Raw genomic sequence first — 19,933 nt, 5'->3', positions numbered from 1 at the left:
TGTGAAAAATTAACCTGACAGCCACACAACAACTCAATTTAGAAAAAGTTGTTTTCTACTGTAGCCCGTGGAAATTATCGCAGGAGTGAAAACCTGGCATGCTTCACCGATTTCCTACTAAATGTCAAAGGTAGGTGGGCAGATAGGGAGATATGATTGCTAATAGGTTTGCTATTGTGACCCCTAATGTGAAATTCCTTCATGGGAAGTTGCTGACAATATATCCATATTGAACAAGACTTGTCCTGTCCCGGGTCCCCACAGTGCACAATGCAGAGCCTGTCACACTATTCCCTTTGAATTGCCTCCATTAACGACAGCCTGTTCTGCTTTACGCCCTTCCTAGCTCCTGTCTCCTGGCACTGGAGGACGTAAGCAGAAAGAACTCCCCTCACACTGGAGTCTGCCTCTTCGCTAGGCAAATTTTATTGATAGCGGCTGGAGAGCCATTCAGTGAAATTAATCAGGGGGACTGGATGAAAATTATTGTGAAGGAATTTAACCGTGTCGCTTAATCCTAGCCCTAGACAGTGACGGCACATGAAAGTACAGGCTCAGATCTGATGAATCTGATTACATTGAGACAAGTCACACAAAGCTGAGCTTTGCGTCTCTGGCTGTCTTTGTATGTATCACCACCAAGTCACACTACTTCAATTTGTCTTCAGGGAATTGAAATGGGTTTCACCAAGGTGCCTTTACAAAGCGTTGACTCAGAGTCAGAGCTGACATCTGGTTTTGTTAAAGATGCAGCTTGCCCATAGTTGCCCATAAAAGAGGTATCAGCCATTTTAGGCAATGACTTATCTGGAGGAAAGACATTGCCTGTATTGGAAATGCTGGAGGCTCCTGCTACAGGAACAGAACGAAGAACTGAATGATGAATTTCTTTGGGGTGTTTCATGCCTCACTGTGAAGACACATGAAAATGAGCCAGCGGTGGTTGAAATGCTCGAAACTGAGTGCAGATACTCTGTATAACCCATCATCAGTTACGGTGGTCGTACACTTCAAATGAAATCAGTTGTTTTAGCAACATGACACGGTATGCACAGTGCTCACCGTTTCATTGCACCACTAGTACAAGGTCCCCGCAACACACTTTTTCATTTGTTCTGATCCCACCCACTCCCTACAATTGGTTGACGTGATGCCATGGGGTTGGTCAGCAGGACTAATTATCCAGTTAGCAGTGTGCTTTGCACCACGTGACACGTATCTATAAATAGTAATATGTGTATTTGTGCATTTATGTTGTAAATTATAACTCTTATAACTATGTCATGTTTGCCTCGGAATGTGTGTAAATTTTTGACTTCCCTGTCTGGGCCACTGCTAGTATTAGATGAATATTAGCTGTTAATAAAGAAACTTCAATTTTAAAAGAGCTGTCATCTCTTTTGTTAAAATGATTCACATACTTGTCATATAAGCATGTTTTTATCACTCTGTATAGGGTCTGCTGCTTGAAAAACATTCTGTGCCCCCTAGGATAAAACGATCAAGGCAGCCTCGTTTCCAGTATGCGACAGATTGTTCATGCTGGTGTGTTCAATTTTGTTTTGTCCAGACGTCCATCCATCCATCTACTTTCTGTATGGACCACTTATCCTATTCAGGGTCACAGGAGGTCTGGAGCCTACAGATGAAAGGCAGGGAACAATCCAGGACAGGGCGCTAATCCATGGCAGGACACACTCACACACCATTCACTCACACATGCACACCTAGGGGCAATTAACCTCAGCATGTTTTTAGACTGTAGGGGAAAACCGGAGAACCTGGAGGAAACCCCACAACGACATGGGGAGAACATGCAAGCTCTGCATGCATGGAACCAGGGCGGAGACTCGAACCCCAGGTCCAGAGATGTGAGGCCATCTCATTCCCAATGTCATTTGAATCATATGTCCATCCATATTTTGAATCAGCACACAGAAAGCTGGCAGTCTGTTGGTTAAATGTTTCAGTCTGGCAGCCAAGCAGCTATCTGAAATGAAAAGCTCAGGCACGTATTTTTCAAGGAAGGGTGTCCTTATGGGAAGATGCCCCCTCCTGTTGCAAAGGGTGTACAGCAGAACATTGTCTGTCAGATTGTGGTGCCCACTAAGTACTGAAGCCACATCATAAGCCTGGCACAAGACCATCAGTCATCAGGACATTTAGGGGTGACTAGAACATACCAATACATTTTTGTAACATGTTTTTGGTGGGAGGGATTAAGAGAGATGTTGTTGCTTATTGTTGACTTTGTTCGACATGCCAGATGATGGGGAAAACCAATCAGGATGGTACACCTGTCCATTTACATCCTGTTCCCAGAATTGTATGACCATTCGAAGAAGTCATTCTTGACTGTGTTGTTCTGCGTCCACTAGTAATTTAACAATGTGTTTCATTCCTTGCCTGCTGAACCTGTATCTCTGCAGCCGGTAATGAAATGAAATGATGCATTATTTGCAGTTTGTACAAGTATACGAGTACAGGTACATTGAAAAGCTTATTTTCACGTCACATCTTGCTGTCCTTTGAGACATACACATATACAGGTGAAAGTGAAGCTTGTGGTCCGAACGCAGGGTCAGCTGTTTACCTGACGCCCCTGATGCAATCAGTGGTTAAGGGCCTTGCTCACGAGCCCAATGGTCCCATAAGTCTGCCCCTGAATTCAACCTTCCTATCATAAGTCCACCAGCATAAAATACAGCTCTCCTTCTTGGGGAGTCAAATTAACCCCTGTCTCCAAATTGACAGGCTAGGACACAAACAACATGAAAAGCACACTTGGCTAGAAGCGATTTTGGATCGTGAAGGAGATTCTTGGGTGGAGTATGACTGCTGTCATTTTGTTGGCAATATGACAAAACGCGGAGTCAGCTAAATTCAAGCTAGCCTGCCATGGAGTTGGATTAAGCTGCAGGACACAATGCCATGGAAGCAAAATAGGGTAAATCTTATTTTGGCAAAGCAAAACAAACCATCCTGAAACCAGTGTTGTAGTACGCGAGACTGGTCTTGGTCTCGAGATCACTTTGGGTCTCTTCTCAGAATCGACTTTATTTTGACTCAGTCTTGTCTTGGTTTCGGACCTAGAGGGTTTCAAGACCAGGCAAGGGCACTCATCAAAACGCCTCAGTATTTATCAGTATGTTAACCCTTAGAACCCGACAAATGCAAAATGTGTTGATTTTCACATCCATTAATATCTTATGAAGATATTTACTTGTGAATATGAAACTTAGCCATGAAAACAATAGGATTTATCACATATTCCAGGGATCAAGCAACCAATTCAATATTTTTTTCCAAGTCTTAATTGAATTGAATTGAATTGTTAATTCAATTTTAAGTTAAATATAATTCTTTTTGGGCTAATTGTCTACAGTGATGGAAGACTACCGCCCAGAGCTAAAGCGCTACACATGCTTCTGGTTTTGTGTTGTTTTTCTCCGTCTTCCTGTGTGAAAGCTGGAACGGTGTCTGGTGAGTAGTGTAAAGTGCAAAGTCAGTACTGTGAAGCTAGTAACAATAAGCAAGAATAATGACCTGGAAGTACTTCCGTTGTCATGGTTATAACAAAGCATTTTTCAAAATAAAAACTTACGTGCTCTCAGCTGTCAAGGTAACTCGCTGTCACGCCCAGCTCATTCGATCCCCGTGTGTGCCACGCCCCCTCATTACCTACGTGTACTACCCTGATTGTTCCCAGCTGTTTGATGTTATTTTCAGCTTGTTTATTGTATATCAGTCCACGTCTTCATCCGTTTCCCAGATCTGTCATTGATGTTGTTTGCCGTGTTTCCTCGTCTGCCCTTAATAAACCCCGTTTGCACGTATTTACGGCTCCACTCCTCTGTCTGCCTGCTCGTCTGAAACGCGATGTTACACTCGCAGCTTCGTATTGAGTGTGTTGGTTTCTCATTTCGAAAAAGGATTTCAGCCTCGTTTTGTGAATTGAAGGCAAAATATTATATATACTTCACATATTTATGTCTACATTTGCTTATTCGTTTACAATTGACCTAATAATTAAAAATATATTTCGTCTAATGCTTTGCATTTGACAGATTTAGAAAATTGTTCATTCAATTTTAAGTTAAATATAAATATTTTTGGGCTAATTGTCTACAGTGATGGAAGACTACGGGACTGGATTCCGGAAAAGTTGGAAAAATGGCCATGATCTTCCAGAACAGGCTTTTCTCACAAAACCTGTATTCCGGAGATTGATGAAAGTAGGTGAAGCATCTCTTTCACTACAAAACTACACCAGAAATACCAATGTCAATGATAAAGCATGTTTATGCTTTTTATACTTTTGTGCATAATTTTGTGTTTTTGGGGGAATTTGGGCTGATTTTTATAAAGTAAACAGTATTCCCCATAAGCAAATAAATAATGCCTGTGGTATAGTAAGACACAATTTCTTTGGGAAAAAAAATAGGATGAACAGTTACATTTCCCAAAATAAGAATTATAATAATTATCATTTTAAAAGAATGTCAGATATTTCAAATAAAGATGTATTTCACGTAGGTCAAATGTACAGTGGTACCTCCGTTCTCGAACTCACTAGAACTCGAATTTCTTGAAAGTCGAATAAACCAGTTTGACATAGAACTCGATCTGAATATCAGAAGTCGAACCGTGAACGCTGACCTAATATAAATTGTACGCGCCAGGAAATGAGTCAAACTACAATGCAATTCTTACTTGAATGCCTTCTTCACAGACTGGACGATTAACCAAATAAAGCAGCGCAACATTACAGTAAATAACAATAAATAAACCTCTTACTTACATGTACTATTAGAGCATTTATGTCATTTATTTAAACTTTATTTTACCAGGTAAATGAACTGAAAACCAGTTCTCACTGCTTTACGTGATATTCAGGAGAAATAGCAGATTACGCATCGGTACTGCCTGGGATACAAATGTCATGCGTGTAACTAGACTCTTCAGCAAATAAGGGCAAAAGTGTGTCGTCACGGAGGCGGTTCCAGTTTGTGCAGCCGGGTGAGAGATTGCAATGCATCTAACCGTAATGCATTGCGTCAGGATCAGAATGCGTTGCTCTAAGCCAGCGCTGTAAGCAAGTCGAACGCACCCAATGACCGGACTGGCGAAACAAACGAGAAGGGTCCAGCTGCACACGCCTGTAGAGTGGAGCTCCACCGGAAATACGTCACCTCCACAGGAAACACGTGGCCTCAACTCTGTGTCACAGCGAATAAACCCTAACCCTAACCCTAACCTTAACCTTAACCCTAACTGGACTCCCGGAGCTCCACTTTACGTCCTTAAAGATCATGTGTTTCCTGTGGAGGTGATGTATTTCCGGTGGAGCTCCACTCTACAGGCGTCTGCAGCTAGACCCTCTTGAAACAAACTGAAACGTGGACTTAATACAGAGGACTAATGACAACAACCAGAAACAGCTGATCACATGGGGATCCCACACGAGGTTAACGAGTGGGTGTGGCACACGGAAGGAGCAGACGATTGGGGCAGGACAGGGGTAATGTTGGGATAAGATCTTTATCGTTTTGGAAGCCATTAAGAAAAAAATGCGGCTCTTGTTTTCTCCTGTTAATTTTGTGTTTAAATGCTAAAAAAAAAAACATATTTAGGTGTAATTTTTGGGGGCCGGGAACCAATTAATTGGTTTTCCATTATTTCTTATGGGAAAAATTCGATCAGAACTCAAACTTTTAAGGATTTGATCCAGAGTCCGGAACAGATTAAGTTCGAGAACCACTGTATATGCATAACACAAATCTAAAAGATTGTGCCAGCTTCAAACCTAGTTATGTACATTCCACTAATGCTCTTTGAATAGAAACAAGTGCCACTAATATCAAATAAGTGTCAGCAAAAAGTTTGCTGGGTTTGGAACATAGTCCCCCCAACGTGAATTAGACCTGATTTCACAAAGGACAAATGCATTTGCATAACACAAACATAAAGGATTGTTTCCGCTTCAAACTGATTCAAGCTCTCCTGGAACAGAAAGTAGTACACTTTTTGGATATATCTGACACTAGTTTCTATTCAAATAGCAGTAGTAGAATGTACTTAACTAATTTTGAAGCTGATACAATCCTTTAAATTTGTCTTATGTAGGCTATATACATTTAACCTATGTGAAATGAGGTCTACTTTCACGTAGGGGACTAATTTCCAAACCCAGCAAACTTTTTGATGATGCTTATTTTTATTAAATAAAATATGCTATAAAATTTTGTGCAGTTCTCGTACTTTTTTGATGGTTAAAATTTATTTAAAGTAAGAAGGAAAGTTGTGTAAGAAACGACATATTTTAAATATACTAGGTATAAAATAAGGTAAATATATAATTTTCTTAATCTATTAATACATTTATTTTATTATAAAATTTGACGATGTAAGTATATATCGCAGCACTTTTGATTATTCTTGCATATTATTTACCATGAAATGCATTAATCGCGTATGAAAACAGAACTTTTATTTTGACACAATAAGCGGAAACAGCGACCGGAAGTGTCCCCCTTATTCTTGCCACCTTCACACTGCTGTAAGAGTCACCTGTCATCTTATTTTCCAGCTGTTTTGTGGAGGATTTCTCAGAGAAACTTTGACTAGTAATTGATAACTCACTACGTACATATGGCGTTTGCTTGTACTAATATTTATCAGTTTATCGGCTGAAGTAAATCAGAATTTTAATTCATTCGCCCAATCTGAATTAGGCTGTCGGATAGCTTTGGGACATAATTAAATTTAAGGACGCTTCGCATTTTTTCTATAGATGTCTGGTAAAGCTAAGTATTTGCTTAAACTGTCATTTTCTCGGAGTGATCTACTACCCCAGCACTACATCTGTACTACGTCTGTTATAGCTGTCAGAATGCTGACTTTGCTGCCTGATAATACTGAACAACTATCAGCTATAAACGAGTAGACTGCTGACGTTTATAGGTACCATGGCGACCCGTAGACACCTGATCAAGCCAAAAATTTTAAAGAAAAGAACAAAAAAATTAATACGCCATCAGTCAGACCGGTGTGTGAAAATCAAGGTATGTACTTCTAATGATGTGTAATACTGTTTGCTTTGTGCTCGTTATTTGTGCTTTTGTGTGTGTGTGAGAGAGAGAGTGAGTGAATGAGTGGATAATGTTTGTTTATCCCTTAGAAAAATTGGCGCAAACCTAGAGGTACAGACCAGAGCATGTGAGCGGAGTGTGAGCGAGGAGCGGAGCGGTCGGAATTTAGTCAGAGCGCGGAGCGGTTTTTTAATTAAGGCTGGAGCGGTCGCTCTGTCTCGCTCCAATTTCGCTCCGATACCGCTCACACTACGATTCTGAGGCGTGCCCAAATCTACCCAGAATTCATCTGTACAATTATCAAGACTATTACAGAAATTGGCCGAGATGGAATTCGCAATGTATTTCACAAAGGAAACTGATAGATCATACAAGTGTAATATTCTTATCAAACGTATAGATGACAATAATGTAGAGCAAGAATGTGAAAGGTGGTGAAACTGTTTCAGTGAGTAAAGATTCACTTTGGAATAATTTTTCTCAGAAACACGAGAGTGTTTTATGCGAACAGACGGAAGCCAGAGCAAAACGTGAGCAAGTTTCATATGGTTGTAGTATATCAAGTCTATAAATGAAAGTATAAAAGCCTATATTGGTAATCAAATAAAATCGTTTTGTCATTCAAAGTAGGTCTAATAGGATTTTTTAAATTTCACGTAACGCTGTCAGTGAAATTTTATTTTATAGAGACGCAGCAGCAGCATCAACAGGAAAAATTGAGGAATTTAAAACGTAGATGCTTAGCCTGTATATTCTTTAGACTATTAAGACCATTGATTCCTTTATTTTTAAGCCTATTTTTGTGTGGAATGCCATTGCCAAACGTGTCCGCTGTTGCCTATATATGTTGCTTAAAAATGTGGCAATGTTGCCGTTGCTCATATTTCTTTATGATATAAGGCTTCGGTTTAAGGTGACATTTGTTAGGCATGCAGATTATTTGACCCTCTTTTAAGTTGGAGCGAGCGTGGAGCGATTTGACTGGAGCGGGAGGAAATTTTAGTGGAGCGAGGAGCGGTGTTGAGCGGAGCGGCGTAGTGCGAATTAGAGCGGAGGAGTGGGCGGAGCCAACAGCCTACTGAGCGAGGAGCGGAAATTCTCACCGCTCCACTTCGCTCACATGCTCTGGTACAGACAACAGGGTCCGAAGGAGATTCAAGGGTCAAATGCTGATGCTGACGGTTACGACAGCAGCAAGAAGACGAAACACATGCTGCCTTCAGGGTTCAGGAAGTTACCTGGTCCACAACATCAAGGAGCTGGAAGCTCTTATGATGAGCAACAAGTAAGAAACAGTTTGCAATAAATGTGTAATTGTCTTTGTAAATCTTCTAATTGCTTAATTAGTAACCATGACAACATTTTTGGAATGGGAGGTGACACATGGGGTGCCATTTGTTAAATTTAACATAGGTCTGCTTCTAGACTGATGCTCAGAGTATCAGTTATTTCTTAAATTGCTTTTAGTTTTGTGTGCTAAAACTCCACAGTTGTGGGAGAAATGGGGATAAAAAATTTCCACGTGGACCCTATTACCATGCACTTATATCTATCACAAGGGTTTAACCAGCTTCCCTTTGGTCGATTTAAAGTTACTAGGCTATGATTGACAGCTTACGGCTAATTCCACAACCCGGTATTCAGAGTCTTGTTTATCCTATAGCTACTCTTAAACTTTAGGACTTTTCGTGTTGTAATTTGGTATCACCTACCTCCTCTGAGATCCCTGCAGAGTCTGGTATATTCTTGTTGGGCTTTGAGGAGGGAGAGAATCACAGGGTAATACCCATTCCATACCTGACCCCCTAATGGACAGGCGATGGAAGAGAACCTGTGACAGAGTGAATATTGCAATTGTCTTACCATTTTTGATGGGTAGTAACTGTTTTAAGTTGCTTTTCAGTTTATGTTGAAATGATTTTATTTTGTATCAAAATCTTGTCCTGCAGGTGGAATGTTTAAACCTTCTATCGGAAGAAGTAAGTTTCAAAACTCACTGTGGGATTTAAATGCATCCTTGCTTAATACCATTATGATGCTGACAGATACAGGGTGAACTTTTAACGTAATATCACAGCGGTTTGTGACTAGAATGAAATGAGAAGATTTTTTTTTTTTAATTTTAAAGCAACATTTGATGTTGCACAGAAAAGAATATCTTGGTTTTTAGTTTATCAGCTCTTGATTTCACTTAACACCAATACTTCCTCTCTACTCCCACCTTTGTCACATTTTTCTAGAACCCACTGTGCCGAAATCACACACAATGTACACTATATTTCCAAAAGTATTGGGACACCTGCCTTTACACACATGAACTTTAATGACATCCCATCCTTAGTACATAGGCTTTAATAGGAGTTGACCCACCCTTTGCAGCTATGACAGCTTCAACTCTCCTGGGATGGCTGTCCACAAGGTTTAGGAGTCTGTTTATGGGAATTTTTGGTGCGACTTGAATGATATTAGATCATGCATGATTAAATTGTCTCCATGATCTGCCTTTATGGAGAGATTGCTAGACTTTGCACTGTAACACAGTACTAACATCCCAGCATGCAATGCGCAACATGCGACACCTTCCCTGTTTGGCAGTGTGGTGGCACAGATGACATGGAGGACTTGGTTCACGAAAAAGCAGCATCAGTTATGGGTAACTTGCTTTCCAAAAACCCACAGTTTATTTGCAAAATTTGCCAAGATGAGGCTTACACATTGGATGACAATATGACAAACCTTTTTAACCACCTCAAAAGAAAACACCCGAGAGAGTACTCTCTTATTTTTTCTTTTAGGTTTTGTCTCCTTATAGGGCGATATTTTTTTTTAATAATGGAATTAGTTTGGTTGTACTGTTCAGTAACTTCCAAAATAGTCTTAAAATCCAAAATGAAAACGACTCATGATGAGATTGTGGATAGTGATCCTGCCCGAAACTGTGATATATTTTAGACTAAATGCCCACCCCTAATACAGAAACCAGAATAGATCAGAGCAAATCATTTCATTCCACAGACTGGAGGGAATTTGGAATCATCAGTACAGTGGAGGCAAAGTCTTTGAATTACTAAAAAATTGGAACCCCCCCCCCCTAATTTTGTCAGTTTCATATCTAGAATATGAAATGTGAGATTTGAAGAATCAGGTATTTTAATAGTACGTTTTTGTTAAGGCATTGCAGTACTGGGAGGATCAGTTCTAGCTGGTGTCCATGGTCTCTGTGATGCCAGAAGTCGAATCATCTTTCTGAATGCTCTCAAAGATGGAGGACATCTCGGCGTTGGAGCGGATTTGACTGGCAAAGTCTGCCATGGCAGTGCTCTTCTCTATGTCCCTGATGGACAGGAGTGCTGCCACTGCTCGCATTGCCGACCGCCGCAGCTCCTCCTGCTTCTCAAACTCCTGCTTCACCGAGCCAGCCTTCACCTGTGGTTATGGAGCACATTGTTTGTATTGTTTTGAAACAATACTGCCCTCTACTGGAAATATAGCACAATGTCTTGCTTGAATCTCATTAACATTCAGCAGCTTCTAACACAACCTTGAATGAAGAACTCCCTTGACTGTGCTGTGATACACAATCGTATTTATCCACAAAGGTGGTTTATATGGTCCTATAAGGACATCCCCTGCACTGAAGGCTGCAGGAGTAGTGCTAGGCAGTGTGTTACCTTGGTAGTGCATGTGGCTCGAAGCGGCTCAACCAGTCGGTCAAGTCTTTGCATGACAGCACTGGGACTCAGTGAGGAAAGTCTGGCCAGCATGATAAAGGTGAGCATCTTAAAGAGAGAAGAGGTTTAGGTTAACATGACTCATTTTGAAGCACACTTCCTGTCTAGTACAAAGTTCTAGTCATATAACTATTTGATACATTTTATTATAACAACCTTAAGTTCAGATTTAACTCAGGGAACGTGTGATAATTTCAAGTCTTTAACATTTGCATGCATTTCTCATTTTACCCTGATGTCATAATGATCCTTTAGACCTTCCTCCACGTGATTCAGGAACTCAAAGATGTCCAGGCAATCCAAGCAGCTGTCCAGCAAGGTATACATACACTCAAATGCTGCCTTCCGGACATCTAGTCCGTCATCAACTGTGTGCTTGAAGGGGCCCATCTCTACCTGCATTAGAAGATCCATCAGCTAACAGGTACTTCTTAATAATCCTCCTGGGAGGAGACCTGCTGCAGTACCTCTGGGTACACATTGGCTGTGTCCCAGTATAGGCGTTGCATCCTTCAAAGGCAGCATATGAAGGTCAAGGCTGAACAATCAAGGCTGTCCCATTTCAAAGCTCCTTCAAGTGCGACCTAGGAATGCGTCCTTCTCCCGTGCTTGGAAGGATGCCCCTGATAGAGCCTTCATGGCCCAGTCTATCCCAACATTAATTGCGTGGAGGTAAAGTGGATGTGTCCCGGCTAGGTAATTGGAGCGGCGTTTTGTGATGCAAGGGTAGGAGCAAGAACAACTGGTGATGCAAATAGGAAATTAACTGTAGTGCAGACCGTCCCATTTCACAACGCTTTCAGCTCAGTCTTAGAAGGATGCAACCCCTGAATTGGAACACCATGAAACACAATATGTCAGGGCTATTCAACTCAGGCCCTCGATTCCAAATCCAGGCCGTGTTTTCAGTTCTCCCAGGTAGTTAGTTTAATAATGACTAATTCTGATTGGTCAGAGGCTTCACACCTGGCTCACAGGTGAAGGAAGGCTGGAAAATCAGCAGGGCTCAGCCCTTGAGGACCGTGAGTTGAATAGCCCTGCAATATGTGTTTTATTTCTAACTGCTACATCCACAGACAGTGATGTGATACCTCACGGATGAGCTCTTTTCTAATCTGGGTCTCATTGTAGAGGAATGGAAGGACAGAGGAGAGTAACCCTCGAATCAACGCAGGCTTGTTGTGAGCCGCTGAGTTGAACATCACTAGGGCCACTCGCCTCACATTCAGGTCTGGGTCCTGCAGTGTTTTCAGGAAGTCACCTGACAGGCAAACAAAAAAATACACACACAGTCACAGACACCACCTGAGTCATTGCATTTATTTATTTACCAGATGCTTTTATCCAAAGCGACATGCAATTGAGAGAGCAGGGTCAGCCAGTCCCTGGAGCAATTGGGAGTTAAGGGCCTAATGGTGAAATCATTCTGTTGACCACAAAATATGAACTGGAGACTTTCCCTTTACGGGCACAGCATCCAAACCCACTGAGCAACACAACACTCCCATTACACATCCAAGCTGTCTTGTTCATCCTCTTACCTATGCAGTCTTTGAGGAGTGCATCTATGGGCTGGGGCTGATCAACAATGGTGAACTTAATGGCTGTGACCACAGTACTGCGGGAGTGAGGAGAACCTGAAATGAAAGGTTTCCCATGTCAGCTGCATAAAAGCAAGTTTTCCTGGCCTGATGATGCTGTTACCTATTACCTGAAGACAGCTGCTTCTTGAGCCGGGGCAAGAGCTGAGAGGGGTTGACTAGGGTTAGCTTGCCCAGGCATTCTGCCACCACGTTCCGTGTGCCTTCCTCTGCACACTCACAGTGCTTGAAGAGCAGTGCCCAGATTTCCTCCACATGAGGCATCAGGCTCTCGGCCGAGGAAGCACTGATCACTTCTTTCAGGGAGTGCAGTAGTAAGTACTGTCTTTTCTGCTGACTGCCGATCTCCTTCAGCATAAAGGGAAGATATTCCTTCAAGTTCCCCACACAGATGTTACCAAGGGCATAAGAAGCGGCTGTCTTGATCTCCTCATGCGGGGACGAGAAGGCCTCTAGTATGATTGTCTTCAGCTCCTTCTGGCCTCCCAAATTCATGCACCGGCCAACCTCCCCAAGACACAGGAATGACAGGATCCTCGTCGACTCTGATGACTTCGGACTCTTGACCTCCTGGACAAAGTTATTGATCATTGCTGAGGCCTCATTTGGGCATGTGGTGGAAAGTGCAGCCACACATTTAGCCACAGAGTAATATGACTGTCTGTGCATTGGCATGGTGTTTCTGGACTTCTCAGAACCATAGAAAGGGCCTGTGAGGGCCTTAAGGAGTTCATTGTAACCAATGTTGCTGGCCTTAGTTACCACAAGTACTTGAAAAAATTCAAGGATGGCTCCAAGGGCTCCACCCTGCAGCAGAGGAGAATGCACCAAGTTGAGGACTTCTGGCAGAACATTGCTGCCAATTTTGGTCAGAGAAGAAGGGCAAACTTTAGTCATGGAAGTGAGCAGTGTGATGGCCATCTGGGACACATGCATGTCATTTTCGCTGATGAGGGCAGGCAGCTCGTTCACAACTGACTCCATCATCGGAGGCTTGAGACTGTCACTATAATTCGTCACCAAGACAGTCAGGGCTGTCAAAGTACTTAGCTTGAGAGCACGCTGGTTCTTCCTCAAGAAGGAGCCTAGGATCTGAACACCTTCAGGGAGCACTGGCCTCAAATCAATTTTGAGTGGAGATGCTGTTATAAGGGTGAGTGCCTTCACTGTGGTCAACCTTGTGATTTCATTCTTCAGCCTCTCCAAGAAGATCTGCAGGGTGGACTGTAGGTCAGCACCTAGCTGGTCTCCCAGATGACATACAATATGGCCCATGCAAGAGATTGCTCGCTCTTTCACCTCCTGGTCAATATCTGCTGCCTTCAGCCGTTTAAGAGTAGCAGCAAAAAGGTCCTTCACATAAGGCCTGGTATCAAAGGTTGAAGACTGGGGTTTCTCAAGGGGCCTCAGGATCTTCACGATCTGCTGTGTGACCAGGAGGGCCTCTGACGTGATCTTGTAGAAGGGGTCTTCAATGCACAAGACCACAGGGGGTAGGATGACACTGATGTGCGGGTGAAATGCATCAGGAGACTGATTGCAAAGGAGAACGTAGAGGAAGGAGAGAGCATCAATCTTCATGTTGGAGGAGGTGGACTTATCTGTGAGAGAATACACAATACCTGGTGGAAAGAAACATTGCCGTTACTTCAGGCTATTTTCTGTTAACTCTTAACATTCCATTTTGACAGTAAGTAACATAATGGAGTCAAGTATTAACTATACTTTTACAACTAAGACACATTTCATAAATTCAAAATACTTTCTTAAGAGTACTATAGTAGGGCAGTTCCTGAGTCTCACATTGGTAACCTTCAGGTTCAAAGTACATGTCCACTATACTTTTAGCTACCCTGTATATTATCTGACATTATTTGTATGGCTTTTGAGGGACAAATGTTAGTTGGAATCCTGTGGTCACCAGGAATGAGTGCTGGTATGTGGTCTCCCAGGATGCCTGGCGCCACGCCGGCCAGCTCGGTGAGAAGACTGAAACAGCCCTGCCTGGACTTGATGCTCTTCTCCTTCAGCTGTCGGTGTAAAGCCTTTACGATAGTGGGGACCTGCAAAACCAGTAACAATACTAAGAGAACATTATGGATCTTTGACACTTCTGCCCTGGGGGAAGCGATGTTCATGGGAAGGTGCAGCATTGTCTCCTCTCTACCTGTTTCTTTAGCAAGGTAAGTGCTGGGTCTTCCTTATCTCCAGGCTGGGGAGAGCCCTGCAGCGGTCGTGTCTGCCGGAGCAAGGAGATGAAGGCCAGGAAGATTTCAGTGCGGACGTTCTCCTCGCGCTCCTTGAAGCGGCCCACTAGGGCGGCTGCCACAGACCCATACAACTCCAACAGCAGGTCTCTCCGTGTGCTGACCACAGCCTCCAAGCATTTCACAGAGGAACGCCGAACCTTCCAGCTCATGTCGTCGTCGTCACTGTATTCTTCATCGGACCCTGGTGAAGTGACGGTTGGATGGGCCAGGAATCAGGTTGAGGGTAAAAATAAGTATTGCTGTCATGATTACTCGTGCAAAATGACAGATGAATACAGACATGAAACCACTATCCATTCATGTTTGCTCAACAACACTATTTCAGAACATGTGGAGGGTAATATGTGACACCTTGGTCGTCATCTTCAATGTCCATGGACTCGTCTTCATCTTCTTCAGCATCATAGTTGTAGTTGGGGTCATACGTAATGTACTTCAAACAAAGTTTGATGATTGTGGAGATATGACATGACATTTCCTTGGGGCACCTTACAAGACAATAACAAATAACAATAACACAAATAATTGTTATTGGTTATGTATCTAACAGAAAGTCATGACTGCTATAGATTGTCTGTGTTTGTCACTGGAATTAAAAATCTTGCATGTTCTGATTTACTCTCGTGAAGCTGCAGTACACAGGAACGTCTGATAAAATATACGAGCTGTTTCACCTGCGCACAAAAGCCTCAAAGGCTTGAAAGCAGTGCTCCCTCAGCTCATCATCCTCAACACCGCAGTACTTCACTACCAGTGGGATTATCTTCTCCAGGTGTTCACCTGTGACAAAATTAACCAATAGAGAAGCAGATGAACCACTCTGATGCAATACTGCCTTCTACTGGGCACTAATAATATGTGCCTGTATGGTTGGAACGATAATCGATCAGATTGTAGAAGGGGTAGGTCGAAGCAAGTAAAGGAGATGGGACCAACCAATCAGATGTCTTGGTCCTGCCTCCTCTATAATCTGATTGGTTATCTCTCTGAACCAATCATTTTTCTTTCTGCCCTCAGAACATTTTTGTGTAATTACTGCCACAAGTACAACAGGTTGGCATCCTGTTCTGCGTGTACCCCTGACTTGTATCCTATGCTGCCTGGGACAGGCTCCAATTCTGCCCCCATGACCCAGGCCTGGATAAGCCGTCTGAAGGTGGACGGTATAATTCTGTGTGTGCGTGTGTGTCCCCTACAATAGACTGGATGGGTGAACAAACAGCAGCACAGATTCAGTACTATGTCTTTCACCATAGCTGTATTACAATAAACCTCCTAGTGTGAATCAGATCCTGAGTCATGCAGCTACTTATGACAATGATATGACTTATTACCATGCATCAGTAATCTCATCCAGTTTTAATGACTTATTTCTTTGCCCTGTGGAAACGCGGGTAAGATTTCAATCAGTGAAGTATATAAGTGTACGGATGCAAATTCAGTTTTGTATGGCTGGTAACACAGTGGGAACCTGAACCCTCCCCTGCACACACACCCATACATGAGGAGCTAGGAACACTGTGCCCCTCGACTCATTATATCCCCATAGCCCAGGGGATATTTATTTAATACATTTAAACAATACAAGTCTAGCACCTGTAAACAGGATGCACTGCTCACCTATTCTGTGCCCCCCCTGTCGGCTGACTGTGGCCAGACACTGGAGGTAGGTGCGGGTGGCCGAGGTCACCTTCCCAGGGGAGAGCTCCGCGAGCAGGTGTTCCATGAGCTGGCTGAAGAGGGCGCTGTTGCAGCATGCCACCAGGTGGCTGAGGGCGATGATGGCGCGTTTCCTGACGGCCAGCCGTGGGCTGGTCAGCTGGGGCAGGAGGCTGTCCAGGATGGATGCGTGGAAGCTGAGGAGTGTGCCGCTCAGCCTGCGGGGGGCACGGGACTCAGCGAGGATCTGCTCAAGCAGCCGGACCTTTATACCCACCAGGCCATGGGATTATTGTGGGCAGTAGGGGTGCTGCCAGTGATATGGAACCCCCAGCCCAGACCAATCTAACTATGTTCCAAATTTGCAATCATCCTAACATCCCCCACTTACGGCACCCCCACTTGGCAGTGGCAAATCCTGGCAAGGGCAAGGTGGCCAATTGGCCAGGATGGCATCTTCCAATGGGGTGCACTTTTACTGTTGCCTCCCCCAAAACACTGCATAAGCTTGAAGCACTACTGACTGTGGGCCTGTCAATGATTCCAGATGGTGACTTTCTTTGAAAGTCCAAGATAATCCCACTCACCGCGAGCTGGCATCTTCCTTAAACATTCGGTGAAAATGGACGCCATATATCATACTAAGAAAAACACACTACCTGCTCAACATGTCCGACAAGATGTCTAGGGCCTCCAGCTGCACCGACACATCGTCCTGCTTCCCTATTGCCCCGATCAACTGGGCCGTAATCTTTTTGCAGACGCTGACTGTAAGATTCAGACCTGCAAGGCACACAAATCTGTATGTTTCCGCTGCTTCCATAACACATAGTAAAAAAGCTTGAGGTTTAATTGAAGTGGACATCCAGTGAAAGTGGATGTATGTACAGGGGGTGCACAAAATAAAATAAAAATATATTAAAGTCCAGGCCCCAGAAAGAAGCTGGGCAACCCTTTGTCTTCAGAACAACTCCAGACTTTTCAAGCAGAGGTGAAAATTTCAGCTCCAGTGTCATACCCTGCTCGTCCGATCCTCCCGTGTGCCACGCCCCCCTCGGTACCTCGTGTGGAATCCTTAAGTCACCAGCTGTTTCCAGTCATGTTGATTAGTCCTGTGTATTTAAGTTCGCGTTACGGTATGTTTCCCCAGTCTGGTCATTGACGTCATGTGGTTGTCTCCCGATCGTGTCCTCCCTTTGATTAAACCTCATATTCTCCCGACAGCTCGAGTCCTGCCTCTGCTTCCTTGGTCCGCGCTCCCCAATATGTAATATCCAGGAAGTAAAAATCAAACACTCAGTTGAGTCACTGTGACAGTACTCAACTGGTTGGCTGAAACAAAATTTTGGTCTAGATTTTTACTTTCTGGAACTTAAATTTCCACGTCTGCGTTCACCTTCATAGCTCTGTTTGCGAATACAATTTAGTCAATTCATAGTTAACAGTGTTTTTTCATGTGGTGTTTCTGTTACTCTGTCCACCTCCTGTACATACTGTACAGTCATTAGTTAAGAAAGTTGGCTATCAGCTCTAAGACAATTTCCAATCTATGTCAGCGATGTTCTGAGTTAGCGCCTCTGTTTTACTTTCCTTATCCCTAAGCTACAGGGTAAAGTAATACTGAACAGTGTCAACAAATTTCACCAGTGATTAAGATGATGGACTGATGAACTGAAGGTTTCTGGGTCACAATCCAAATAGCATGCCAGCACCTTTGAGCTTTGATCTTCAATTAATCCACTGAAAATATCCCTATAAATACTATAGGTTACATTTTGAACAAAATCATCAGAGAAACAGCAAAACACAGTTATCCAAGAGAGTAAATACCCGAAGAGGAGGAAGGAAGCTCTGCAATGATGGTCTTTAGCCCCATGCTGGAGATGTCCCTCAGCTGCTCTTTCTCTGACATCATATTGGAGCACAAGGTGTCCACCATGGTCTCCACCTGATATTCCTTCACCTTGTTCACCAGCGGGCCCAAGCTGCACAGCGAACAGCACAGCCACTCAGATTTGCCCGAAATACCACATACAAACAAACATCGGTGTGATATATGGATCGATGTAAGCATGGATTTACAAACAAGGTCTGTATTAATGCCAAGTCCCCGTTCATTTATATACCGTACTACCTGTGTTTCTGTCTAGGCAAGTTTGACCACAAACAGATAAATCATCACAAATAATCGGGTTGGTGGATGAATATGTTTCAAACGTTCTCCACCAGGGGGCCCCTGCAGGTCGAAGGGACAGTTTTCTCTCACCACTTCACTGCCAGATTCTGGACCTCTCCGTTCTTGTCTTCGAGAAGCTTCAGCAGCATGGCCACAACCTTCTTCTCACTGTCCTCATCTAGCTTGATGGAGTCCTTCTGCAGTTCCATCATCAGGTCATTGGTGGCCATAAACCTAAAGTCAATAATGAGTGGGCCATCAATTAGGCTTTAATATACTATATACTAAAGAAGTCCAGCTGTATGTAATGCTATAAACAACTGATGATATACCTATTTTCATGCATGGACAGAAGGTAGTGCTACGGTCAAGTGGAACAAACAAGGTTACTAGTATAAGACCCAGGCAGAGTGTAGGTGGAGCAAATTTCTTAACCTTATAGTTACTCTATTTTTGTTGTTGTTTGTTTTTACAGTATTTTCGTGGTGTAAATAGTAGTACAAAATAGTACAAATTCCGCAATAAGATGCCAGATTCAACACATTCTCCATATCTTTAATGATCTTTTTTTGCATGATCGTTTGCTTTCCAAATTCAAACATACAAGTATTATATTTTTTCCAAAAACACTGCAACTTGTGGCAGCGCCTTGTATTATGCCTAATAAACGTCAAAAGATTTTCATTATTTAATAACAAATAAATATTTCGGTAAGTACAAGTTATTCTATTTTTATTACATGTTTATTGCGTGACAAACCATTTTCTTAATTGGAAAATGTTCAGTTAGTGTTATCAGGTTAAACACATTAATTAGCCTACTACATACATAACATCAGTCATGATTAATTATAACATACCTTAAAATGGAGAAACTATTAATTTGTTTACGTCTGCGTTTCCGTAAACATAAATACAAATTATATAATGTACGTCAAACTAAAATAATTATTATATGCAGCGATGCCAGTTGTCACTCCGACTGTCCTCCATGTACTATGACTAAGTGCTGTAGGGAAATAACTTCGGAATATTTTAAATTAAATGGCGCACAAAAATATCAATATAAATACATGATTAATTATCAGACTGTGGAAAATCGATTTTCATTTCCATATACGTTTTACGTTTAAAGTAAACAGTTGTCCTAAAGTTTGTTAAATGTGTAGACTTACCTAAAATCTTTGTCAGTAGATGTCATTTTCTCCAGCAGGTTGGAGATGTGATATGATACGTGAGTCATTCTTATTTTATTCCTAATACTTTGTTTGAGAGCAAGAAAATAATCCTTGAAACATAACTTTTAAAATGGAGAAGAGTTTAACTGGAGAACATGGCGTAAGCAGGGGCAAAATTACATTCTCGGTCCAAGAACAAACTGGGAAACACGATACTGAACAGTAGGC

At 42.6% G+C, this 19,933-nt stretch overlaps 1 protein-coding gene and 1 long non-coding RNA gene across 3 annotated transcripts; one reads left to right on the top strand and one right to left on the bottom strand.

Moving 5' to 3' along the window:
- Positions 1–6,539: 6,539 nt before the first annotated feature.
- On the top strand, positions 6,540–15,983 carry LOC140592294 (uncharacterized). 2 transcript variants are annotated; one of them, XR_011992644.1, is made up of 4 exons: positions 6,540–7,064; positions 7,181–8,376; positions 9,041–11,246; positions 14,635–15,983. It is a non-coding gene; the product is annotated as an uncharacterized lncRNA (long non-coding RNA). The 2 variants fall into 2 exon arrangements; XR_011992643.1 differs by having other exon boundaries at positions 7,181–11,246.
- Positions 9,750–19,923, bottom strand: cand2 (cullin-associated and neddylation-dissociated 2 (putative)). Its single transcript, XM_023811301.2, has 15 exons — positions 19,703–19,923; positions 18,619–18,762; positions 18,183–18,337; positions 17,012–17,135; positions 16,314–16,570; positions 15,368–15,473; positions 15,045–15,181; positions 14,591–14,874; positions 14,345–14,486; positions 12,534–14,045; positions 12,364–12,459; positions 11,914–12,083; positions 11,054–11,218; positions 10,763–10,870; positions 9,750–10,517 (listed from the first exon to the last, which is right to left on the bottom strand). Exons 1-15 carry the CDS (start codon positions 19,768–19,770, stop codon positions 10,290–10,292), a joined length of 3,696 nt encoding a protein of 1,231 aa, XP_023667069.1. The 5' UTR covers positions 19,771–19,923; the 3' UTR covers positions 9,750–10,289.
- Positions 19,924–19,933: the final 10 nt, after the last annotated feature.

Source organism: Paramormyrops kingsleyae, chromosome 8 (assembly GCF_048594095.1).
Source record: "Paramormyrops kingsleyae isolate MSU_618 chromosome 8, PKINGS_0.4, whole genome shotgun sequence".
Taxonomy (NCBI): Eukaryota; Metazoa; Chordata; class Actinopteri; order Osteoglossiformes; family Mormyridae; genus Paramormyrops; species Paramormyrops kingsleyae.
This window is presented reverse-complemented; position numbering and strand designations above follow the sequence as displayed.

Coding starts and splice junctions, on each gene's coding strand:
- cand2 (XM_023811301.2), bottom strand. CDS start 19,770: ATGACTCACGTATCATATCACATCTCCAACCTGCTGGAGAAAATGACA. Junction 18,338..18,618: donor CAGAATCTGGCAGTGAAGTG/GTGAGAGAAAAC, acceptor TTCGCTGTGCAG/CTTGGGCCCGCTGGTGAACA. Junction 15,182..15,367: donor TTTGAGGCTTTTGTGCGCAG/GTGAAACAGCTC, acceptor TTGTCTTGTAAG/GTGCCCCAAGGAAATGTCAT.